Source organism: Hirundo rustica, chromosome 1 (genome assembly GCF_015227805.2).
Source record: "Hirundo rustica isolate bHirRus1 chromosome 1, bHirRus1.pri.v3, whole genome shotgun sequence".
NCBI classification, from domain to species: Eukaryota; Metazoa; Chordata; class Aves; order Passeriformes; family Hirundinidae; genus Hirundo; species Hirundo rustica.
This window is the reverse complement of record NC_053450.1, coordinates 21,751,230-21,775,774: the sequence shown is the minus strand read 5'-3', so window position 1 is coordinate 21,775,774 and position 24,545 is coordinate 21,751,230. Positions and strand designations below refer to the sequence as shown.

At 36.4% G+C, this 24,545-nt stretch overlaps 1 protein-coding gene across 8 annotated transcripts in view; it reads left to right on the top strand.

The window, feature by feature from the left end:
* VPS13B (vacuolar protein sorting 13 homolog B) overlaps nt 1-24,545 on the top strand; it is a 428,881-nt gene that overhangs the window by 234,127 nt on the left and 170,209 nt on the right. For 6 of the 8 annotated variants that reach the window (XM_040076409.1, XM_040076406.1, XM_040076416.1 and 3 more), the window contains 6 exons: nt 719-931; nt 8,742-8,913; nt 9,899-10,013; nt 12,862-13,066; nt 14,018-14,426; nt 19,874-19,985. In XM_040076409.1, the coding sequence (XP_039932343.1) occupies nt 719-931; nt 8,742-8,913; nt 9,899-10,013; nt 12,862-13,066; nt 14,018-14,426; nt 19,874-19,985 (1,226 nt within the window). The remainder of the gene's footprint in view (nt 1-718; nt 932-8,741; nt 8,914-9,898; nt 10,014-12,861; nt 13,067-14,017; nt 14,427-19,873; nt 19,986-24,545) is intronic. The other 2 variants (XM_040076434.1, XM_040076425.2) reach the window with 1 other exon arrangement.

The window sequence follows — 24,545 nt, the reverse complement described above, 5'->3', positions numbered from 1 at the left end:
AAGTTCTTATAAATATGAGAATTTCAATTTTTTATAATGGCAAGTTGGGTATGGTATCCAGCTGTGAATCTGCTTATATATTATTTTCAATTTTCACTGACCTTTTTTTATACAGTATGTTCCAATATGTTGTCATACAAATTCCATGATTAATGCTTATTTACATAAACTTGTGTAAATATCTTAGAACTGAGTCAAACAATGTGCAAGTTAAACAGTGTGTTTCCGAATATTGGAATGACATATGCCAGGAGACTAGTTTGGTAGTGAGTATTCTTCCAAAGCTGGATCAGTTTCACATGCTGCATGGGATTATTATTTTAATACAATTTGAATGATTAATTTTGCATTGTTAATATTTTATAAAGTTTACATTTGCCTTTTCCTAGAGGCTGTGTCTATACATATGAAGTACATGATAAATTACCTTTGCTTAATTGTTAAAATTTATGCTAGTAAAAGTTTTACAAGACCGTGTTATTGCTTATGTTTCTGAGCTGTCATATGTTTACACAAAGCACAGATTATCTTTATCAAAGTCACTATGCTGTAACTGATGCTAATTATTTTATTTGCAATGTAGTTACTTATTAGAACATTATAAATGGTGAGAAGTTCAGTTCTGCGATATTGTAAGTCTCGGTGGAAGACTTTGATTTTTCCTTCACCTCATTAAGAGAAGCTTCATCCTAAAACTAAGTTTTATTTTTTCCTTTAGGTGCAGCTTCTGTATGAACTGGCTGAGATCACAAGTAAAGTTTGGAATAAAATTCAGAGGAAAGGAGTTCTATATCAATCTGTATCTTCTGTCTATACTGAAACCATGACAGGACCTGCTCCTCCTAGTTCTCCTGTTAAGAGTAGTGTTGGTACCATTCCACCAGATACCAGCACATACAGCCCATCTGCTGACATTGGAACCACTACAGAGGTATTTTTATTTCTTAAAATAAAAGAAGTGTCAGTTCTGACCTACAAAATGTAGTGGTGTGCAGTCAAGGAAGAATCAGAAAAATCAAAAAGAGTAGTAGAGTCCAGGTGGAAAGTAACTTTGCCTCAATAAACTAATGAAGAATACTTTATTACTCATTTTGGTGGAACAAAATAGAGAAAAAAAAATTTGCTATATTGCACCTATATTTGCTATTTGTTTATACTGTTTCTCTTTGAAGTGAGTTCATATTATCTTGTGTCAGAAAGCTGTGGTTAGTGTGTTTGGGAAGCATAAGCCATTCTTCGAGTCCAGAATTAGTAGAATAGTAAGTGTTGTTTTGAAGATACCTGTGCTGTTTGTGAGCCATTCCAAGCAGTCAGCCAGTCACTCATGCCTGGCTCGGTAGAGAGCTGCTGTGTGTAAATTGCATTGGCAACCAGGAGAGGTGCTGGGCTGTGAAGGTTGGCATTGCGCCCGGCTGTGTGCTCACTGCACCTCCATCCAGCCACGGCTGAACCACTGTGTTGAACCATCTATGAACTACTCCTGAAGCTCAGTCCATTCCCCTGTCTCAGCTGGCTGTGTCTCAGAGTGCTCTTGTAGCTGTGTCATGTGAGCATTTGGGTATGCATCTTCAGATATAAGCTTGGATGTTTTATGTATTTCTGCTTCCTTAATTTATAACACTGTGTAACTGCCTGGAGCAATCTGGTACCTGATCATAATGTCTGTGTTTACCTGAGACTGTAAAATATTCGGGGAGGGGGAGGAGTCTGCACCGTACTGAGGAAAGCAGGCTAATTCTTTTATCACCATGAATGCTGTTAAACTTCACCCATGAGTATTATTAGCTGTAAGTCACCAGGTAGCTGGTATAGAGTAGAGTGGGGGGTCACAGGAAGCTGTGCAACTGCACAGCCGTAGGATTTGTGGTTTTCTTAGCTCCCCTGTAAGGTTTACAAGTTAGAATAGTGAGTTGACCTTGTTCATCCTCCAAGAGAGAGTCAAAAATGCATCAGCTGAGTTTAAGGTATACCAAGGTATCACGTGTATGCCGTGCTTTGTTTTTAACATAAATCTATTAGAATGTAGCGAGACTTTTCTGAATGACTGGCTTTCAGTCTCAGGACACATCAACTTTAGGGACACTTCATAGAGCAATTCTGGAACACAAGCAGATATACAATAATTTGGATTCTGGGTGCAATACATACTCAACATTTGGCCAGGATTGATTTAGCCTTGTGTATAGTTTATATTCATTCCCAGGTTTGGAGAAAATGAAATGGTGATTGCTAGTGCCTACTTTTTATATGCAACATACGCACACACACCCCAAGGAGGCAGCTGATATTAAAAGGTGTTTGAGTTAGAGTTTCAGTTCTTAAGTTGTTTCACTAAAATGTTTCTAGATTATTTGAGTAGCCTTGGTTTTGGTGTATATCTCTGTGTACATGATTTCAATTGTGAAAAATATTGCATGGATACAAAATTGAAGGTAAGTAATAAGAGTAAGAAAACAATATGGTCACAAAAATAGTGGTTTTCCCCCTACTCACATCCAATTAATTTCTCATTACAATCAGAAACCACCAGCTTTATAAATAACAATTTGGTTTTGATAATTTATATAGACAGCAGTATTTGGAGTACATGCTGTACTTGGAGCCTTCATTGAAACTACTCAGTAATTGTTTTAATCCATATGTTACCAAGATTATTTTGGTAATATGGGTCCAAGTTCAGTGTTCATATCCTACCCTTTCCCAAAATGTTCTTCATCATTTATTTAATTTTCTTTGTATTCTCAACAAATGTTATACACTAGCTAGAAAACTTCTTCTCCTAAAAATTCTAAAATATCTAAATGAAATTTAGTGAATTAGTGAACAGGGAACAATATTAGAGTAATTAATTAATAATATATATTTCTGTAGGTTTGATTTGGAGAGATGTTTGAGGAGTTTGTTTTTTATCAGACTCTGTATTTTGTTAATATTTCTGTAGTTTTGAGCCTTGAAATCTTGAAATCTGTCAAACATAAACAGCTTTGCTGCTGTAGCTGTGGGATTTTTTAAATTTTGAGATTTTATAGTTACTGTGTTTTGCTCTGTGGGAGACACATGATTATTTTTAAAGCTTCTTTCAGCTGCAACAGACTTGCTATAAAAGAAGAAAGCAAACTTGCACAACTATTTATATCAAATAGCAAAAAAAAAGGTAATTTGTTTATGTGATCTGTGAATTATTTATATTTTAAGCTGTGTCTAATTCTTTTCTTGCTGACAACTTGATGTGAGCACCACAATCTGCTGTGGATAAAGCTACCTAGGCTTGCTGACTTTTAGCCTGGGTGGTGGTAGGACGGGAAGCATGAGTGAGAGGCTCAAATATTGGAGGCTGCAAACAGTTAATCATTTTTACCATCCCTGCCTTGGAAAAGGTAAGGTAGTACAGACTACAACAGGCCACTTGTTACTGTTTACTTAAGTACAAACAGTGGTAGAAGTGTTTAGTCCTTGGGGAAACTCGGTGATTGAGCAAGAACGCAGAAGTTATTTTGATAAGGCATAGCATTAGTGTGGCCAAACTGTGATCATCCCTGAGCTTTACGCAGGCCAGGGATGAAGGCCTCGCATGTTTGGATCTTCCTGATGAACAAAGATAAATTCTGGTAAGAAAATAAACAAAGTATATCGGTCAATTTGCAACAATTGGTAAAAGAATTTAAATTGTATATTTTAGGACTTGGCATGAGAAGTTGTGGGAAAATAGTTCAGGGTTTCTGACTCTGGCTTGATTTTTCAGTAGATCTGGAAACAGCGCAAAAAAGTAATGCATAAACATATTTAACAATAACATGCTGGGTGCTGAAAATCCAAAATGAAAATTGCAAGTCCATGAGAAACAAGAGCAAGGCCTTTCTTCTCACTTCAGTCTTTAGTCTTTCATTGCAAAAAACGTCCTGTGAAACTGGGCTTATTTGGGGACAAAAAAAACCCCCAAACATCAGCTACTGCAGACCAGTTTTTCAGGCCCTTTGACTCTGCCTAATGGTTGTGGTTACAGTACCATGAACGGAAGGCTAAGAAGAAATGCAATCTCTTCCATTTTTTGCCTCCCAAAGGAGGCATACATACATACATACATGCAACATCTTATATATTTCTTCAGAGAAGCATCTGTCACTGACAAAGAGAATGGGGCAATTCAGCTGTTTACACGTTTTCATTGCAGAAAAAGTGTAGGTAGTATGTTGAAGTTAGACTGTTGAAGTAGGCAGAGGCAGCACCTCTGACAGGGGCGGGGTGTTGAGCAGCTGGAGGTGTCTCTTGGCAAGCTCTGAGGCTGCTGTGGCTGCCATCCATAGATCATCGCTGAATGCCACAGCCGAACCCAGTTTTAGCTACGCTGACCTGCTGCCAGTCCTAGGGGGAGTACGGGCGAGTGACCTGGAATACTGGGTGGAGTGCAGGAGCCCAAGTACGGAATTGTTGGGTGAGGTGAAGTTAGTTGAGGCCCTTGCTAGGATTTTCAGGCTCTGTGGTAGAATGAGATCCAAACCCTGGCAATTGCAGGTCCAGTTTCTAATGATACATCTGGGTGGGTATCTCTAGGGTAAATGCAGTTCTTCAGAAATCACACAAATACTGTTTTAAGGAACCTTGTGCCAAAATTATCAAATGACTGATTCTCAGAGAGGCGTTGTACATAATTTAATATCTTCATAAAAGTAATCCTAAAGAAGTGTGGGAAAATTATAGCGTGACTTCTCTTCAGAGTAAAGTTATCTTTGTACTCAAACCACTAAATAAAAATAGCTCTCTGTGGAAAAAAAATCCTAACAAAATGTATGAAACAGCTGAAAACATTAAATTACAGAAATAAAATAACCCAATTATAAAATTCAAAAATTACCATGGTGGCAATATGTATTTACTGTTAAGTGTACCCCTTTAAGTTTAATCAGCTATTGTTTTCTTCTTTTTCAACTATCAGAAATGTAGAGACTTGCCAAAATTTTAGAACAAAGTTGATTTCCATTCAAAATCCATTTTGGAACATGTTCAGTGGAGGAGTGGGGGAGTGTGTGGAAGACGAGGAGACTGTCTCTCATTCTCACCCATTCCATCACACTTTGTAAGTCATGGTTTGGCAAAATGGAGTGTGTTTATAGTACAAACAGAACTTGAAAAAAAATCTTAAGATTTAAAAAAAAATAAAAATTGTATTTTATACAATACAAGGAATAGAGAGCCACAAATGGGTCCACAGAACATCAGCATTGTCGAGAGCATTGGCTTGAACTGTAAATAAACATGTAAGTATCGTTTTTCCCTTTCCTTACCTTAATTGTCTTTTATTTCTTGATACTTTGAAATCCATCTGAAGATCTTAGTGCAAGGAAATTCTCTTTGGCTGGCTCCTTCTTTCAGATCTGCCCTGCTGAAGGGATCTGCCCAAAGTACTGTTGACTCCACCATCTTTTTGGAGCATGTGAGGTGTGATGAGAAGGGTCATCTCAGACACAGTGAAACTCCAACACTGAAGCGTCATCTTTTAGGGCAATCATTCAAAGGCAAATTACAAAGGTGTGGGAAGTTATTGAAAGGCAGAGTGTCAAAGGAGCTATGTGGATGTTATACAAAAAATAAAAAAAGAAAGGCGTGTATTGTCAGAAATTGAAAGGATCAGTACTAATGCCATTCTCATGGCGTGAAATCTCAAGTCATGAAATAGGTTGAGGCTTCTCTAATGTCCTCCAAGAATGAGGACTTTGCAAATAAAGACTCATCAAAACAGGAGATAGGATTCTCAAAGCATTGTGACTTTGGAAGGATACATTTTTCACTCCTACCTTCCATTGCTTTACACGTGAGCAGAGTAGTTGAAGGAAGGCAGGCTAGTGTTTGCAGAGGGTTGACCAGGATAGTCAAGGACAGCCAAATGGCTGGGTTATGTCACTGTTTTATTACTGTAGCCTGCCATTTCTGGAGAAGCAAGAAGGACTAACAATGGTTAGCACTGGAGAAGTAGCTGCCCTGCCTACATCCTTTCAGATGCTTGGGAGCTTCCAGGCCTGACACTCTGCAAGGCTGCTTTCCCCATACATTCCCATTCCAAGGACAGGTGCTGGCATCCCTGAAGAAAACTGTATTTTGTTTACAGAGTTGAAAAGATATTTACTCTCATGTCACTGTCAGTTAGTGCCGCTTTGTAGGATAATTAAGTGGCACTGGAGAGAGAAGATCTCTTTATAGAGACAGTAGGAAATATCTTGCAAGGACATGGTTAGCAAAGAGTATGAAGAGATGGGAAATCTGGACAAAAAAGTCAAAAGGCAGGAAGGATTTTGCTGAAGAAGCAAATAGGAAATACAAGTCACAGTTTGTGAGAAAGGATTTAAACCTCTGCCCTGAACAGGTTATTTAGCAGGTTCTACCACACTGGTTTTTTAACTTGTTTTGTTGGGTGGCATATGTTCAATGTGCCACTCTGACTTGGGAGCTAGACATGAGCTATCTGAGGTTTCTCCAGTGAGATGTCCTGCTGTGGTAGGCATTAAATATTATTAGATACACAGCAGGAGACAGGCCCTGCTATGTTCAATAATTAAATTTGCAGACAGTGTAAGAGTAAAACAGAAGACAAAGAGTAAGCAAACACTGAAAGCAAGAGGGTCATGCTAGGTCCGTGACCCTCCATGGAGAGAGATTTCAGGTGGGATTGTGTAAGCAAGTTAGCTCACTTAGAATGTGATAGGGAGCAAATGCTTTTTGGACCTCTGGAATCTAACAGTTTTTCAAAAAATGGTCACCTATGGTCTCCAGGTAATGTTCAGAGCTGTAAGCAATAATGCCTTATTTAAGAAATATAAAAACAAATAGAAATGTACTTGTTTTCTTTCATGCATTTTGATTAACACAAAGTCACTGTCACTACAGATGATTGAAGGTAAACTGGATCTTAATTTTCATTGCAATACTTACTGTTACATCTGTTGAGCTGGTCCAGATATTATAGTCTCATGTTTAGGTGTTATTTTCTAGAAACATACCTTGGTTAGTTGGATAACCTTTCCCTTCCTCATACAAATGAGGAAGGGAATCTGGAATGCTAAGTTCTCTGTGTCAGCTATTGACAACGTAGATGGTTTCTCCCAATTGTAGTAAGTATCATTGAGCTTTTTAGGGGTAAAGGTTTCTGCACGCAGATAAAGAACCTTTGCTGTTTCTCTCTGCATCCCCTTATAGTTTAGAAAGCCTATAATTAAATTGTAGCCCTGAGTTGAATGAAAATGTGATTTGTCAACATAAATGCTTCCATATGAGTTAGGTCATTAGGTTTGGGCTAGGTCCTACCCATCCAGAAAACAGATTGCTAACAGAACTTCCATACTTGCATCTTCCAGTCTTGGATTGCAGAATGAGACAAGTACTGTCAGATTTTAATTTTGCTACTGAAAGCAAGCTTTCCTGGGACATCTGAAGTTGGAACGAGTGCATTCTGAATCTTGCCTGACAGGTTAAAATGGTTTCAGTCCAGTTGTAGTGCTTTCTGTGTAGATCTGCCTTCTGGGATGTCTTCCATAGAAATAATCTTGGCTTTTAATTAGCTAAATCTCAAACATGTTGTTCGTCATAATTTACAATGCCTATTCCCACAAACCTTCAATGAAAGATAAGACTTGGGGTGTTTATTGGTCTGTTAGTCTTAGAAACAACTTAGTCTAAGTGGATCAAAGCGCCTAAACCTTTTTCTTTTCTTTGTGCTTGAATGAAGGAAACTTGCAACACATGTTGGAGTTGCAAGTGGAGATACTCCTGGATATTCAGTGGCTTCTGGATGACATTAGTGACTTATGTGTCCCTTGCATTCAGTTTAATAGGCTGTAAACACTGTGGGCTGATGAGCAGTTATATGTTTGCATCTTTCTTTCCCTATCTGGAAGACCCAGCAAAGGAGCGGGATGAGGTCCTTTGGCTGGTAAATATTATCAGAACATGCCCGCATTGCTCCAATAAGCCCATGTAACAGAATTTTCAGTATAGCTTTAATTTGTCAGCATTTTCTCCTAAAAACATTAATCTTTGTGTCTTCTTTGTTGAGCCCTTAAAATTTTAGGGAATGAACAGAGATTATTGATGACATAGAAGCTTCTACAGGCTCATTTGTCAACGTTTCATACATTGAAGAATATTACAAGTGACAATCATTTTTTTAACAACAGAAATATTTAGAAAGTGGCAAATAAAATATCTCCAATTCTTACAAAAAGCTATTATTTTCTGAAATATTTTTTTCCGAGAAGTTACAGGGATGCACATACAAGAGGGAAAAGAATTACTCAAACACAGTGTGTATATAGCATAGGTGTTACGGCTTTACTGGGTGGCTCTTCATTTGGTACTTCCAATGACCCTTCCTTTCGGATATGGGCAAGCCTCATACCCCTTTTCCTATTGCATCTCCAAATATTCCTATTAGCCTTTGTTTTAAATTGATGGAAGTGTTTCCATACTGTAGTGTTCATAAGGCAAGTGTGCTATGCCAAGGAGACCTGTCATAAGACCTTAGAGTTTTACTATTTTGTCTTTGCCAAAGTCTGTTATCTCTACGAAAGTTAAGGGGAAAATACTTTGTTTATCTTTTCCTGGTGTTACAAATGACTTAATTCAAATATACTCTTTGGGAATTTGTATTTCTGTAGTTTCTGCATCCATATCGGTTGAGATAGAAAAAGAACCCAGAAGTGGTGAAAAGCAATACTTTTTTTCCCCCCTCAGCTATTGCTTTTGTTTCATAGGGTGATTCTCTTCAGGGTGGTGATGATTCCCCCTTCTCAGACTCCATTACATTGGAACAAACAACAAGTAATATCGGAGTCTCAAGTGGACGTGTCAGCCTTTGGATGCAGTGGATGTTGCCAAAAATTACTGTAAAATTGTTTGCTCCTGATCCTAGAAATAATGGCACAGGTATTCTGCATTTTTCTGCCTAATGTACTGTTTTAAATTCCAAGCAGCATAGCCTATTTTACAGCACAGTATTAGCTATTCAACATTACTGAGCTCTATAACACAGAAATAATGGGTTGGAGCTGAATTTTAAATAACAGCAACAACCTGTAATTAGTTACTGCATGCAAATTAGAATTCAGTGTTGTTTTTGGCATAAACTTCCCCTCCATGTGGACAGATGATTAAGTTAAATTGGAAATAAGTTGGTTAATTGACATAGAGTGCAACATTTATTTCCTTAGAAACAATCATGTTTCATTCTGATATTATTTAGTCATGTATTTTGTGTATGTACATTTAATATTGATAATGTCAAATTTCAATTTAATATAATCACCATAATTTAATCATTGAAGTCAAAGGAAGTTTAATACAAGGTTCAGAGGAGAAGTTTCAACTTCTGTGTTGAAACGTAAAGTATGTGTTGTGCACAGCTAATCTTTTTTTCTCTTTGAGATATAGTTGAATTATCATCCAACAGCAATTGTTTGAAAGAAACTCAGATTCCATAAACTGCAGGACTTCAATTTTTTTTCTATTAACATTGTTGCCCATAGAAATGTGAAAAATCAAATGACTAATTCTTAAGGGTAATTTTCGAGAAGTGTACTTGAACCTTTGATTTTAAATAATTATAAAAGAGAAAACTGCTGTAATTAGTGTAAATATCTTGGCAAATTTTTTTTCCATTTTTCTTACCCTAGGAATTATGCTATAAATACCTAAACTAGAAACCCCATGTATATGTTTTTCAATATATTTGTATAAAAAGGTTTGGATTCTAGTGTGACACTTGAATCAAAAAGTGCTTTATGAGAAAACTCTGAGTAGAAGTAGCATCATCCTATTTACAAAATGTAGTGTCTGAGCTATATTTCTTGCTTAAAATACTTCAAGTTTCAGATTAATAACTAATAATTTTTATTTTCTTTGACTGTTGCAGAAGTCTGTATTGTCAGTGAATTAGAGGATCTCAGTGCCTCAGTGGATATGCAGGATGTCTATACCAAAATCAAATGTAAAATAGAAAGCTTCAATATTGACCATTACAGAAACAGGTAATTCCTGTGAGTTGTGATGCTCTTATTTCAGGCTGAAAGATAAACGCAAGTGGTGGTTTGTTTTTTTTTTCTTCTTGAGTCTTAACTTAATTTAAGGTAGATACTCAATTTCAGTTAAATTATTTTAATCTTTTGAGTAATAAAAATCACAATTATGTTTCCTCAGAATTAGAGCTAATTCCATAGAAATACATAGATATCATTGCAAATTTGGGAGAGTGGTTTTTTTACATTTACTGCTGTCTTGATCCATTAGACCAAAATAATTCATTTTAGCTGAACTTTAGAATGGGAAATTCCCGAAATATTGATTCATGATATGTTAGTGAGTGCCATTATTTTATGATTTATGCTACTCTTAGCATATGATTTATGCTAATCTATTATGATTTATATTACTCTTACATGCTGAAGAGAAACAACTCAGTTTTTCAGAAACATCTGTTGCTGAGGCAAAGCAGCAGTTAACGTAATGAAGAGAGCAAAGCTGATGATCTCTGTTGTGTCACATGGCACAGTGTTGTGCAGACCCCTGTGTCGCTAGAGGACACGAGTAAATACTCACAGGTCTGACTTCAAGAGATGAAGGTTGAAGAAGGAGAACTAGAAGAACTTTATTATTTACAAAGACCTTGCATTTATAGGTTTTGAAGAATGACCAGGGATTGGAGAACAAGGTTACCACCTCTCCATCCCACTGGCCAGGTTAGAAGTCTATCAGCTGACTATTATCAGAAAGGAATGTTGAAACATGATGTTTACAGTACAGACTGGGAAATTCAGTTACAGAGCTATAAACATCTCATAAAAGCTCACATAATACGGCAACACACCTGAGTAAAACTTCAGTAATTAATCCCAAGTAGTAAATCATCAATGATGTGTGTATTCAGGGTAGGTAGCTAGGTCTCGTCTGCCTTCCCACTGTTCAAGCCCTCTTGTCTGGATGGTCTGCTACACCAACATGACTGTGACACTTAACACCCAGGCACAGGGTTCTGTAGACAGATTGCATGTGCCATCTTCTAGTTTGTACTGGCCATGAACACACCAGTCTTGACAGAGAGTCTATGTACTCTTTGATCAGCTAGGGTAGTATTTACCATTACAGGTCAACAAATTCCATTATGAATTAAAAGATTAAAGGAAAAATAGAATAGTTGTGTTGCTCCTCGAGAGGAAAAACAGTTAAAAGCTTCAGCAGGGCTGTTGACATTGAAAATAACTAAAATATTTAGGAGCACAAATCATTTTGACTTGGAAACCAATGTCTGCAAGGTCTTATAGAATGCTTATTGTTCCCTGTGTACAATAGGAAGAAGATTTAGTAGCAACATTACCATAATTTCTTTATGATTTTATTCCTGATGAGCTGTCTTGAAAATTGTTTCAATTCCTGTCTTTTTACCTAAGTTACAAAGGCAGTTATTGTTTGTTTATAATATAGTATAATACAATATTTACTAATTAACAATTGTACTTTTAAAAAAAATCTTTTAAAGTCATGTCACAATGCAAAAGTGCTGAGCATGTCCTGGGATGCATCAGGCACAGCATCATCAGCTGGGCAAGGGAGAGAGTTGTTCTGCTCTGCACTTGGGCAGCCTCACCTCGAATATTGTGTGAAGTTTTGGGCACCACAATATAAGACAGTTATTAAACTGCTAGAGAGCATCCAAAGGAGGGCAACAAAGAACGTGAAGGGCCTTGAAGGGAAGCCATGTGAGCAGGGTCTGAGATTACTTGCTCTGTTCAGCCTGGAGACCTGGCTCCAGCTGAGGAGACCTCATTGCTGTCTCCAGCTTCCTCACGAGGTGGAGAGGAGGAATTTGTATCAAGGAAAGTTTAGGTTGGATTGTTTGAAAAAGGTTTTCACCCAGAGGTTGGTTGGGCACTGGAACAGCTCCCCAGGGAAGTGGTCACAGCATCAGCCTGAGAGAGTTGAAAAGGCATTTGGACAATGCTCTAAAGCACATGGTGTGACTCCTGGGGATGGTGCTGAGCAGGGCCAGGAGACTGACTTGATGATCCTTGTGAGTCCCTTCCAACCCAAGATATTCTGTGATTCTGTGAAATCCCACTAGCAAGCTCCTCTTAACACACTTCGGGGGAAAAAAACAAAAACTGCACAAAAAACCCCCAACAAACTCAGAACTTACTCCATTGCCAAAATTGTACTGTTCTCATTTATATTTTCTAATCTATTTGGAGTACCTTTCCTATGTGTAAATCTCTGTGGACTAAAACCAAAAGCAGAGACAAGGTGAACTTTCTGTCTTCCAGGCCAGGGGGAGATTGGCAGTCAGGACATTTTGAAGGAATTTTTCTACAATGCAGAGAAAAACTTTTGGTGAGATTTCTATAGTAAACTGAGGTGCTTACCTGAATAACTCTTCTTAAACAAATTACTTCACTTTATTCTCCTATATGTCAAAAAGAATGGTTACAAGAACTGTAGTGCAAGGCACATTTTAACTCTTAAAAGCTAACTTTTTCTAAATAATACTGATTTTGTAACATATGAATACAGCTTTACATTCACAGTGTCTTTGTTCTTGTAATCATCCTCCTCCTTGTCCTGTTAAAGCTATCTGCTGAAAATCCAGGGTAAGAGTCTTTTCTACACACAGGATTTTACTATACTTTTATTGTCATTTGTCTTCACCTCTTGCTGTAGGTTGTCCTTTCACATAAAATTTTACATTTACCTTTTTTAATCTCTTTTTTTGTTTGATCCGATTGAATTTCAGCCTTTTAGGAAAAGGTATGCCATGGGTTTATCTTGCAGTTACATCGAAACATGCAAGTTAAATGTAAACAAATTTTTTTTTTTTTTTGCTTATAGCAACTTTTTTTGTTTATTTTTTTCTTCTCTTCCTATCTTCCTTGCCTTGTTCATTACCTCAAGCCTTGGGGAAGATTCTTGGTCTCTGGGGCAATACGGAGGTGTGTTCCTTTCCTGTACTGACAAGCTGAACAGACGCACCTTGTTGGTTCGACCTATCAGCAAGCAGGATCCTTTCAGCAGCTTCTCTGGCTTCTTTCCCTCTGTAAGAATCTTTTTAAAATTTTTGAATACAGAACTTTCACTAATAAATGCTAGCAGAAAAAGAAAAAAAACCCCGACCCTTAAATTAATTTCTTGTCATCTAGTTGCTTTTTGTACTGAATATATTTCTTGCTTATATTGATTATGTAACTTGTGTTATTTCCACCTTATCCTTTAATAATAGTTCTCAATTTTTAGTAGATAAGGGAATGAGAGTTGATGGTTCACAACCTTGTACATAACAACAGACCACTGAGGTAATTGAGATTAATTTATATTAGAAGTGAGCACGCACAGTATATGTTTGAAGGCCAAATATGTAAAAGCCAGTACTAGATGCTGCATTTTTTAGTGTAATTCTGATATCTACTTAGGGATTTAGGTACTTGGTATTTCTGCAGTATACCTTTATGCAGCCTTATAAAATTGTTTTTCTAATTCTGATAATGCAACAATTAATAATTCCATATTTGAATCTTTCTTTTAAATGCTTGGAAGATTACTTGCTGATTCAGAATATCTCAGTGTGAGATATTTAAGCCATTTTCTTCTTGCCTCTTTATCCTTGAAGAGCTTCATGTGTTATGACATTGGCTTCTTTATGTGTGGTCTATGGAATTATTTTATGTTAGCGAAAGTTCTGGATGGTCTGATTTATTTTCGTCATGAAAATTGATTGGGAGTACTTTTCTATTATTCTATTTGTTTCAGTTCTTACAGTAAATTAATCTACCAGTTTGTTTTCATTAATTTAATTTTAAAAGCTTCCAGTTTTCCACCATTTAAACTATGTATCCTGCTTATTTAAGAAAGAGATGTTGTTCTTCTGCTAACAGCGTTTAAATTATATTAAAATATAGACTCCTGAATAACCAGAAATATGGTAATTGATTAATGTTGCATGTAGATTTTTGTAGCAGTTTATTTATTTATTTGTTTCTCCTTGAAACAGACAACTGCAAAACTTTTAGATGGTTCACACCAACAACATGGATTTCTTTCTCTCACTTACACCAAAGCCGTGACCAAAAATGTCCGGCACAAACTGATATCAAGAAATGAGCGAAGAACATTCCATAAGCTGTCAGAAGGTCACACTGATGGTTCTCCTCATTTTCTCCATGAGATCCTTCTTTCTGCTCAGGCCTTTGATGTGGTCCTTTGTTTTCCTTTGCTGAATGCAATTGCAAGCATTTTTCAAGCCAGATTGCCAAGGAGTCAGAAGGAGAAAAGGAAGTCACCAGGCCAGCCAATGAGGTCTCATGCTCTGACGTCCCGCAATTTGCCTCTGATTTACATCAACACGGGCGTAATAAGAGTCTTCTTTCCCAAAAACGAGGAAGATCATCATATTGGAGAAGGTACAGTATTTTATGTTAGAGATTTTCTGCTGTTCAGTGTTGTAGACAAATACTTCTAGTTAAATCACTGACAGTTGCTTCACTTTTAAAGGTCAGAGTTAGGAAACATCCAACATTCATGCTACTTCTCTGCACATTTGCTCAAAATTTCCTTTAGCTGTTTATTTGGTCCATGCTTTGGTACCTATAGAGTTTGCATTTAAAATGTGGTTATAAAGAATGGTCAAAAATTGTGGAAAGAGAACCCAGTTCTGCAGTGGTGATTCTGTGTCAGCTTTCGTTACGCTGGTATCAGTGCAGTGTTCCATAGACACCTGTTCCAGCAGTGGAATGAAAGTGGGGAGCCTTAGCTCTTGTGGACAGTGACACCTGGAAAGCCATGTGGTAGTAAAGCAACTAGATTGTTTAGTTTGTAAAATATTATTAAAATGTACTTTAAGGATGATGCCCAACAGATGATACAGTTTAGCATTTTAGCTGGAACTATTCCAGCTCTCTTGTGCAGAAGACCTTCAAGTATTTACAGAGTTTTGGTAGTGTAAAATGTTCATAAATAGCTGGATAATACTTGTTCTGTAAGACACTGTTTTCCCTTTGTATGTAAAAATATATTTCCATCCCTATTAAGATCTTTATATAAATAGAGATGCTGGTGTTAAAATTAGACCGTGTAACAGCTAACAGGAGTACATCTACTTCTCACAGTTCTTCTGGAGATTAAGAAAAAGTAGTGTTTTACTAATATCATGATACATTTATGTAACTTCTGTAGGTATAGAGCATTTTTTTACCATTATGTACAATACACAATATAATCCTAAGAGTATAGTCTTTAGATTTTTCTCATAACCTAACTGCAAGAAGTGCACGCAGTGAATTTACATAGATCATTTTTTTGCCAGCATCCTCTACAGTTTTCCAACTGGGATTGCTGAAAACACAGGAAGATAAAATTAGACTGGCTGTCTTGGCAAGGAAGAATTATGATTCTACTTGGAAGGGAGTTCTAGGGCATGCTGTCAAGGAAATCTTTGAGTATGTTTTTGTAGCTCTGTAGCTGTATACTTCATTAAAAAGAAATTATAAAAAATACTTCATATTTTTGCTGTTTCTTGCTTAAGAATGCCTGCAAGGAACAGAGTTGCCATGATTAAGCAGTCAATGTAGGAAGAAAAAGTGTATGCTTTTGAAGCAAAACGCTAAAGATTATCCTAATTAATAAGAAAGCCTGCTACACTCTTGCACTGGAAAACTCTGAAATAGCATCACTTTGAAAATTGGTAGTATTCTTTCATTTCTTCTTTCACCCCAGATTTTCCCAAAGTCTCATTTGTTTATGAATCTGGAATGAATTTTCTCTCTTCACCTGCTTATTGTCATCAAGAACAATAGAAATTAGAAATAATAAGGAGCAAGAGTTGAGTAAGACCCACATCTCTGTTGTGTTAGGTCAGAAGTGTGTTATATCAATGTGTTATATCTTCTGTAAATATGGCTTCATAAGATCCTCATTCATCATTTATTGTCTAGGAGAGATTTTCAATCCACTAAGACTTGTGTGTTCCAATTTGCGATCATTTCAGTAAAAGCAGAAGAATTATTTTAGTTTCTCTTCTAGTCAGTTCTCTTCTGTGCATGCTGATAGCTACAAAAACTATCCTTCTCCCAAACTCCACAAGTAATTGTGACTTTACATGTATAGTTAAAAAAAACAAAACCCAAATCTGTTGTTTACTCACAACTCCTTCAATGAGCCGTGGTAGACAAACACTGAAATGATCAAAATCACGTTTCTTCTCCTGAGGAATTTGCATACATGCATGCATGACTGCACCCACACAGTTTTATAGTATTTTAGTTTCATGGTTTTTGCAGCAGCACCAATTACCATTTCTTTTTGTGGTATATTTGAGGGCAGTGTTCTATCCTTGGCAATAAGCAACGCTGCTTTCTCAGAGTTTGATTTGTTAATACATCAGGTGCTGTTTCGAGCTCTGGCCAACAACCCACACTTGCTCAGCGATGAAGTAAAGGTAACTAAATATATGAAAGCAAAATATAACAAGTAGGAAAAAGAATTATTGTACAGCAGAAGATTATAAGTAAAAATTGTAAATCGCAAAAAACTGAAAAGAACTTGTAAAGACAGAAAAAATCCACATCTGGCTGGTTTGAGGATAATAGCAACTCTTTTTGCAGGTACTAAGAGCAAAATATCAGGAATCACTATAAAGGACATGATAAATTTGTTGATAGTGAAAAAGAAAAGGCAGCACACTGAATAAATGTATGTCCTGCATTTGTAGAAGTGATATATTCTTGTCACGTGAGCATGACTCTCTACTTTGAAGTCTGTCATAACATATGGTCTGTAACATCCTGCTCACTTACTGTTAAAGTTTCAAATCAGTCAGGCTGACTAAGTTGTGCTCAGGGATCTTGGTCTTCTGAGGCTAATTTTTAACACACCTTGGAAGAACAGATTTTAGACAGCTGAAGGTTTATCTAGTAAGATGAAAAGTGTAATGTTCAAATAAAATTAGGACAGGTAGTTTTATTGTTCTCCCTCAGAGAACATAAAGAAAAAATATTACAGGATTCAGTTAATAAAAAATTACATATTTGTTACATGATAATAAATATGTTTTTATGGAAAATTAGACTTTTAAAAACCATCTGATTTCCATTCTTCATTGTGGTTTCAATTCTTAGTTGATAAAATGTTTGCAAAGATTTGATATGCTTAGACTTTTCTAGGGAGTTTGACATTTTATCTCATGGTATTTATTTTAAATACATCTCCATACTATCTCTGTGGAAATGTTATATGAATTTAAAATGGCTAACCAGGAATCTTTAAAAAAAAAAAAAAAACCAACCCACAAAACCTCATCAATTGGGAATAATAAACGAAATTGGTGTTTAATTGTCTGAAAGTAAATATAAAACCGTTGCTGCTATCATCAGCAAATGTTGCAAAGAATTTCCTGAGGCCATGCATCTGGGTTTCTGTGCTTACATCACTGCTTGTAGAAAATACAGTAAATCTTCTAAAGCTAAAGTTACAAATCAAGGAAACAGTTTACACAGACTGTGTCTTCAGGACTGGAGAGACTGTGCTGGGAAACAGTGGCTGAAAACAGCTTGAGGGTCACAGAGGACTGAGGGAAAAGAAATAAGGGAGGTAGCTGTACTTCTGCATATGGCAGATGCTGGAATATCATGGCCAATTTGCTTTCTGTTGTAAAAGTGGGTATTGATAAAAGTAGAGAGGGTGCTGAAAAGTATCGAAAAATGTTAAGTTTAAAAGGAAGGATTAAAAGAGCAGAATGTATTTAGCTCAGCAAAAGGATGACTGAGATGAATGGATAAAACCAAATGAGATTGTGAACATTTGATTCTGTAATATTTTCCTAGATTGTACTTATATTGTAAGTATAAAGTAATGTATGTGCAGCATTATATTTTAAGTATACTTTAATTGTATGTTTTTAAAATGTAGCATAGGTTTTTTTTTCCCTCAAATTTTTTAATATCTGCAATGACTGTGATTGTTTATCAATGTTTATAAACATTGTTCCCATATTTTGAAAAGCATGGGTTAATGACTGGAAACATTAATTCATATGACTCTTTAGAAACCAGCTGATTATATTAATGTCTGTGATTCTTTCTGATTTAAAATTTGCTTATTTACTGACCTACAATAAACTGTACACAAAAGGCCCATGCCTTGAAAAAACCTCCTAAAATACTTACACAATAGAAACTGTTACGGGTAGTCCTGTGTTTATTTTGCTTTGCTAAGTGTCAGAGAAAAACTGAAACACTTAGCCTAAGATATATTTTATTAAGAACCACTTCCCAAGAGTAAGGCATCTGCCACCTAATTAAGTTGCAGTTATAATCAGATGTATATTTAATACCATCACTCCGTTTTCTTGTGTGAGCATTGGAAGCAAATACCCAAGACCTAAGTGCACAGTGGCAGTATTCTAGTACTTAGTACAATGCCTTACTAACTTTTGAAAATATGAGTTTAGATTTAGTAAAAAAAAATTGAGTTTTTCATCAGCTCTTGTGTGTTATTTCTAGCAACCAAACCATCTGTAAATAGTTTTGTTTTGCTTGGGGGGGGGGGCTAAAGGATTTGCCTTTACTTTGTAAGCACATGAGTTTGTTTTAAATAGATCACTTGTGTGCTAATACACTTGTGTATCAGAACTTGTGTTCCCACTTTGCCACATATTTCCTGGGGTATTTCTTGCAATAATTTGAAAAAATCATATCAGAATTTCTATGATTTCTTAGATCTGTTCAGAAATATACATCTCTTTATATGTATTTAACTGCAAAGCATGGTGTCTTTTTCACCAAGACATTACCGGGTCTGAAGAAACCATTTTTTTAAACTTACAGATTTTGCTGGTTCTTACCACACCAAGCATTTCACACCTCAGTAAATTATTTAAACTGTCTCCTACTGGAATCTTATTTTCAGAACTCATAGATGAGAGTCTCGCAGAACTTCCTTGGATGTAGCAGCAGGTGTGATGTTATTCCATCTCACACAGGTGTTGCAGTGAGACCTTTCCCTTCAGCTGATGAACTCTTTGAACTTGCATCACATGTGCTCCGGTGTTTCCTAGTTAATATGGAGCCTTCTAAACACAACCTTACCCAAGTGCTCTGTCTGTGCCTGCTGACAGAGTTAGCTTTCTACAAAAAATATGGTGCTATTCTATTTCTGGGCAGAAGTTTGGTTTTCTGCCCAATATGACCACTGCTGTTAAAGCTAAGAAACTTTACATGTGGCTGAAATTTGAAAATTATGGAGGTAAGTGGAAAGCAGAGGTTTTTCTCCTTGGAATAATTTTGTTATTGATGTGAAATTTACTGTCCAGTATAACATCTTGTTCTTTGTATATGTGTCAGATTTCAGATTCTCTTGTTTCAGTCCTTGTGTTTGAACTTTTCATGTGTGTTGCAGCCGATTCCAAATGCTACCAGGATGGTTATACTGTGATATCCTGTAATGTTTTACATCTAAAGATATAGGCCCATAATAAAAAGGGTGCACAATTCAGAGTGGTTAACATGCTGATATTTCAGCAAATAGTTATTGGAGAAACAAACAGATCACAAAGAATCTGTGATAAAATGTCTGAAGTAATTTTGGAATAAAAACCCCCACAAAAAGTGTCAGAGAGAATGAGAAGTCACAGACCAGGATTCAGTGGTGTGATAAAACTCTGGGGAAATCAAATTACAATAGTTTTGTCTTTATGTATCACAGCAGGGCTATTGATTTTATGTTGCTCCTGTGCAAAATCGAATCCTTAGCAAATATTCTTATGTACATTATTTAAAGAAATAGCTTTTCAGTGTTCCTGCTATGTGCATTTGACTTTTAATCAAACACACATTTTCTCTTCTCCTAACTACAGCTAATCCATCAATTAAAGAAGACACTTTGGTTCTCAAGATTGGATCTGTCTCTATGGCTCCTCAGGCTGACAACCCTCTTAGCAGAGCTGTGCTCAGAAAAGACATTTATCAGTAAGTGTCAGGGGAGGGGTTTGGCTTTTCATATATGGTCTCAGAAAAATTCATTCTGGGAGAAGTTAATTGATCAATAAAACGGGTACGTGCAGCCTGTAAAAATACTTTTCACATACAACCTTTTGATATTGAAAACCAGGTTTTTCTGATTCTCTTCACTTGTGGGCTTTCAAATCCATTTAGACAAATCAAGTTCTGCTGTGAAGTGCTGATGAATAACAGAATTTAAATGTCAAATCATTATGAAGTTTAAACTCACAGATGAGAACATTTTAAGAGGCTTTCTTTTATTCAGCTACTACTAGGTTCACCTTAGAGGAAAGGAAATTTTTTGTGACTTCCAAAGTGTTCAGTAGCCATATAGTGAGAAGGAGATATATCTTAATAATATAAATGGTAAACATATATTCAAACTGTAGAATTCTTGATGTCATGTAGATCAAAGCTTAAAGGAATGCAAACTTCTAAGGAGCTCTTTCCCAGTAAACACATTTTCTGTGAAAATGTCGTGCTCTGGATTATGTCACTAAGTATGTGCAAACCACACTAATCATATATAGGCAGCAAAACTGGTGAACATATGTAATCAACATGATAAAAGTAATATATGATCCTTAGTAGAGTTGGCACTGTTGCCAGACATGAAAGTAGGGTTGCAAATAATATCAAGTGAGAAAAGTCACAGAAATACAGATGAACAAGTGTCTTATACTTCCCGTTGGTCTGTTTTTCAGATGTGGCAATATTTTTAACTACTTCATAGTGCTCTTCAATAGAAATTACAAACATCAAAATCTTTTCCCAGCAGTAAAACATTTACTGCCTAGAAAATGACAGCAAGTTTTACTTTTGTCAAGACTTGGATTTTTAGGAGACCATGAAATATCTCCAATTTCACTTCTGATCACTTAGAAGTTGTAAGGGAGTCTTTTTCTTCATATTTCCATGTGGAAACATTTAAATTAATGGGTTTGCTTGTATGTTTGGTTATAGTAGTTTAGCCTTTCTTTTTTTTCCCCCCTTTTGTTTTTAAATGAGCATTTTATCTTTTGTATTACGGAGCTTACATGGAAGAAGTCTTAGAGCCTGGCACTTGCAGTGGCTTTGGATGGCAGGGTCTGATCCAGCTCTCCATGTGCTCATAGATGAAAGAGATCTTCCAAGCATTTGTACAGGCTCTTCCTACTTCTACCCTTTCTGTCTGAGGAGACTCCCGTCTGATACCTGCTTTAAGAGTCAGAGACCCAAATGTAGATTCCACTTTCCTCATAGCAACAAAAACTTTACCGGAGAAACACCTGATCATAAAGTGGGATCTGCAATTACCGGCTTCTGTAAGGCCATTTCAGTAATTTCGGGGACCTGTGTGATGTTCCTTCTATGCACATTACAAACCAGTGAGTAAGCAACTCATTTACAGCTGAAATCAATGAAACCATGCTAGTTAACGTTTCTGAGTGTGTATCTTTGCCCATGTGGCTTTACCTGAAATGCTGAAATCCAGTGCTTTTCAAATCACTCATTTTCTCAAAGGTTCTGATGCTATTTTGTATTATGGTCCCGTGGGTCTTATATACATAAATGTTCCAGACGAGATTTGTGCAGTGTATATTTGGTTTTCATAGTTTTAAAGCAGTTACAGTATGCTCCAGTCCTCCTTTAGAGATCAGGACACCAAATGACTAATGTAGAAATAAGCTCTGGGCCAGAGATTTCTCTCGTCTGACTGCTACTGGCATTTCGTGACCAGTCTCCCAACATCACGCTTCCTGTGTCCTTTTCTGAGTTTCCTGACATTTTAAGTGAGTTCCTCAGCTTCAGTGACCACTCCCCTAATTTCTCATCAACTGTCAAATGATTTGGCCTTCTCTTTCCTTCTTTAATCATCCAATTATATTAGCTTTACTGTTTCTAAAACAAATCAGAGCAGAGCATCATTTTGCAGTGTTTTATAGGACAATATTGAAGTTGATAGTGGGTGGTCTTTTGGTTTTGGGAAGAAGGTGACTAAATCTGTTTAAGCAAGTTTCAAGATTTTCAAAGAATAAAAGTTAATACTTTTTAGATTAAAAATATTAAGATTCCTGTTGGGCGTTGACCTAGATCCATTTTCTAATTACAAATTTTTTTATCTAGAACGAAGTGTACTTACAGAAGCGTTGTTGCAGATATCTCTTCATTGTCTTACGTGGCATTCACTGCTGTTAAACTGCTGGAGTTCTAAGTGAAGTTAATTTCACCATTTTTCAATTGTTTTTTTAATAAAATAGTACAAAGGGTTTTGTATTGTTGGGCAAGACGTACAGTCTGTAACAAGGGGAAAAAAAAAACCAGTGGGATATTATTAACACATGATGTTAGGTCTAATACTAGTATTTGTTTTTCCAAATATGAGAGTTCTTCTTACAAAGTATTTGCCCTTTTTAACGTGCCCATGGTACTAGATAAAAAACCTTAATATAATACAGAATGCTCTTAAAATTGAGTAGTAAAATGAACAAACCCACACAACGTGTAGCTCATGTATTTAGGTGAAAGATTTCTTAGTAAAAATTAACAGAGGTGCAAGGAGTACAATATCCAGTGTATGAAATGCTATAAAATTAAATTACAGAAGTCTGTTGGTTACTGAAGAATTAGCTTCCACAATATTCTAATAATCCCAACATGTAATCTTCTTTTTCCCAACCCCTCTTCTCTAATTTGATGCTGCTGCTTTTAATAGAATAAAAGAAAATAAATTGTTGTCTGAACCACTGTCTTTACAGTGTTTCTGGAGTGGGGATACAGACTTAATTTGTGGTGTCACTTTGCTTTAAAGAGTCTTCTGTTTAGGCCTGCACTACAACCACATGCAATTAATGTCACTTTTGTAGTGCTTCGTGAGAAAGAAGAATTTTTGCTTCTCATTTAGAAACTGTTCTTTTAGGAAAGACTGAGAAACATTTTGATGGCTAGAGGCTGAATAGTATTTCCAAACATCTTTTGAATTTGTCCCATAAATTTATACATGAAAAGCTGAATGTGCTCATATATCATTAGTAGAATGCCAGTGCATGAAAGGTAAGTTTGGTACAGCTGCAGGTCATACTAAATAAACCAGACCACTTTTGGCCTGTAGGCTGAAGTGACTCCATCTATTATGTCCTAGGAAAAAGAGCTTACATGCTAACTTAGAGAGAGAATTAAATAGAAAAAGGAATGTTGGAAAAACAATGTGCCTCAAATATTGGGGCACAAATATAGTTTCAGGTAATTACTGGGAGCTGGAAAGAAATGTATTGACATTGTAACTTAGATTTTCCTATACTGTATAAAAATGAGAGTATTTCCTCCATTAGAAAATGGACTAATTTAGTTTTGATATTAATGCGCAGTAAAGAAAGATACATGCACCATAACAGCGATTTTAGGGCTCCTGAAAGAAGTATGGTGACACATTTCTCTCTGGTCACAGTAAGAAACAATGTCTCCTTTTCAATTTTTTTTTCTCCTAAATTATAGGAGTTGGTTTGTTGGTTTTAATGATTTTTTGTGGTTCTCTGATTCTTAAACTTCAGCTCCAGCTGTATTTGTGTTCCACACATATTACCAGAATTGTGCATTGCCATCAAGAAAGTGCCAGTTCTGTTGATTGGAAGATTATCAGATTATCAGAAAGCCTTGGAATGGGGTCAGGGAGCAGGATAAAGGAGGGTTTGGATAAGAATGCAGGTAAGGCAGTTCCCTAGGCTGGCTAAACGGAGGGAAAAACAGTTAACTGAAACTGTTTGTGAAGGGGTCAGTCAGAGTAAATGAAGTTTCTGCTTAAGCAATGAAGGAGAGAACTGTATTTTTGTGGGCTTTAACTACTGATGAATTTTTAAGAAGTGTGTATGCTGGGGCTATGAGCAGTGAATAGCACTAGTTGTGCTAAGCTACCCGCAGAAATGGGCACTATCAATAGGAAATGGTTGAGAAAACTTCATCACAAGACCCAGAAATTCTGGTTCTCTGACTGAAGAAAATAAGAGGAAGTAGATGCATGGATATGCTTAAGTATGAAGCTGAAATTGAGATGATGTGCAGTTCTACTTCTGTATTGGGATAAGGGCCCTGCACCAAATACTGTGCAAATGGTCTGAGCTAGGTAACTGCTGAACATCCCCAACAGGGTTGTGTTTAGCAAACTGCCATGGAACAGTAATTAATGGAGTTTTAGGGGGTATCCATGAACAGATAAAGTAAGATAATGTTGAGTTACAATATTGTTAATGCGGAAATGAAATTGCAGACAGGGAGCTCAGAGAATAGAGGCTGTTTGCAGGCTGCTGTGTAAAGGTCTTACTTAGAAAGTCAGGAATACTATTGCTAAACTATCAAGTTCTGGGAGTTTAGGTAAGCAGAATCTCCAGCTTTCCTCAGCTTGGCCAATAAAGAACCTAATTGTTGTCCATGCTCTGGATTCATCATTTTTGAGATCCAAGGATTTCATTCATGTCATATATCAAAGCTTAATAGTCCAGGTCTGAGTGTTCTATGTTCATTTTCATGTGTGGATCTTTCATAGATCAAAGC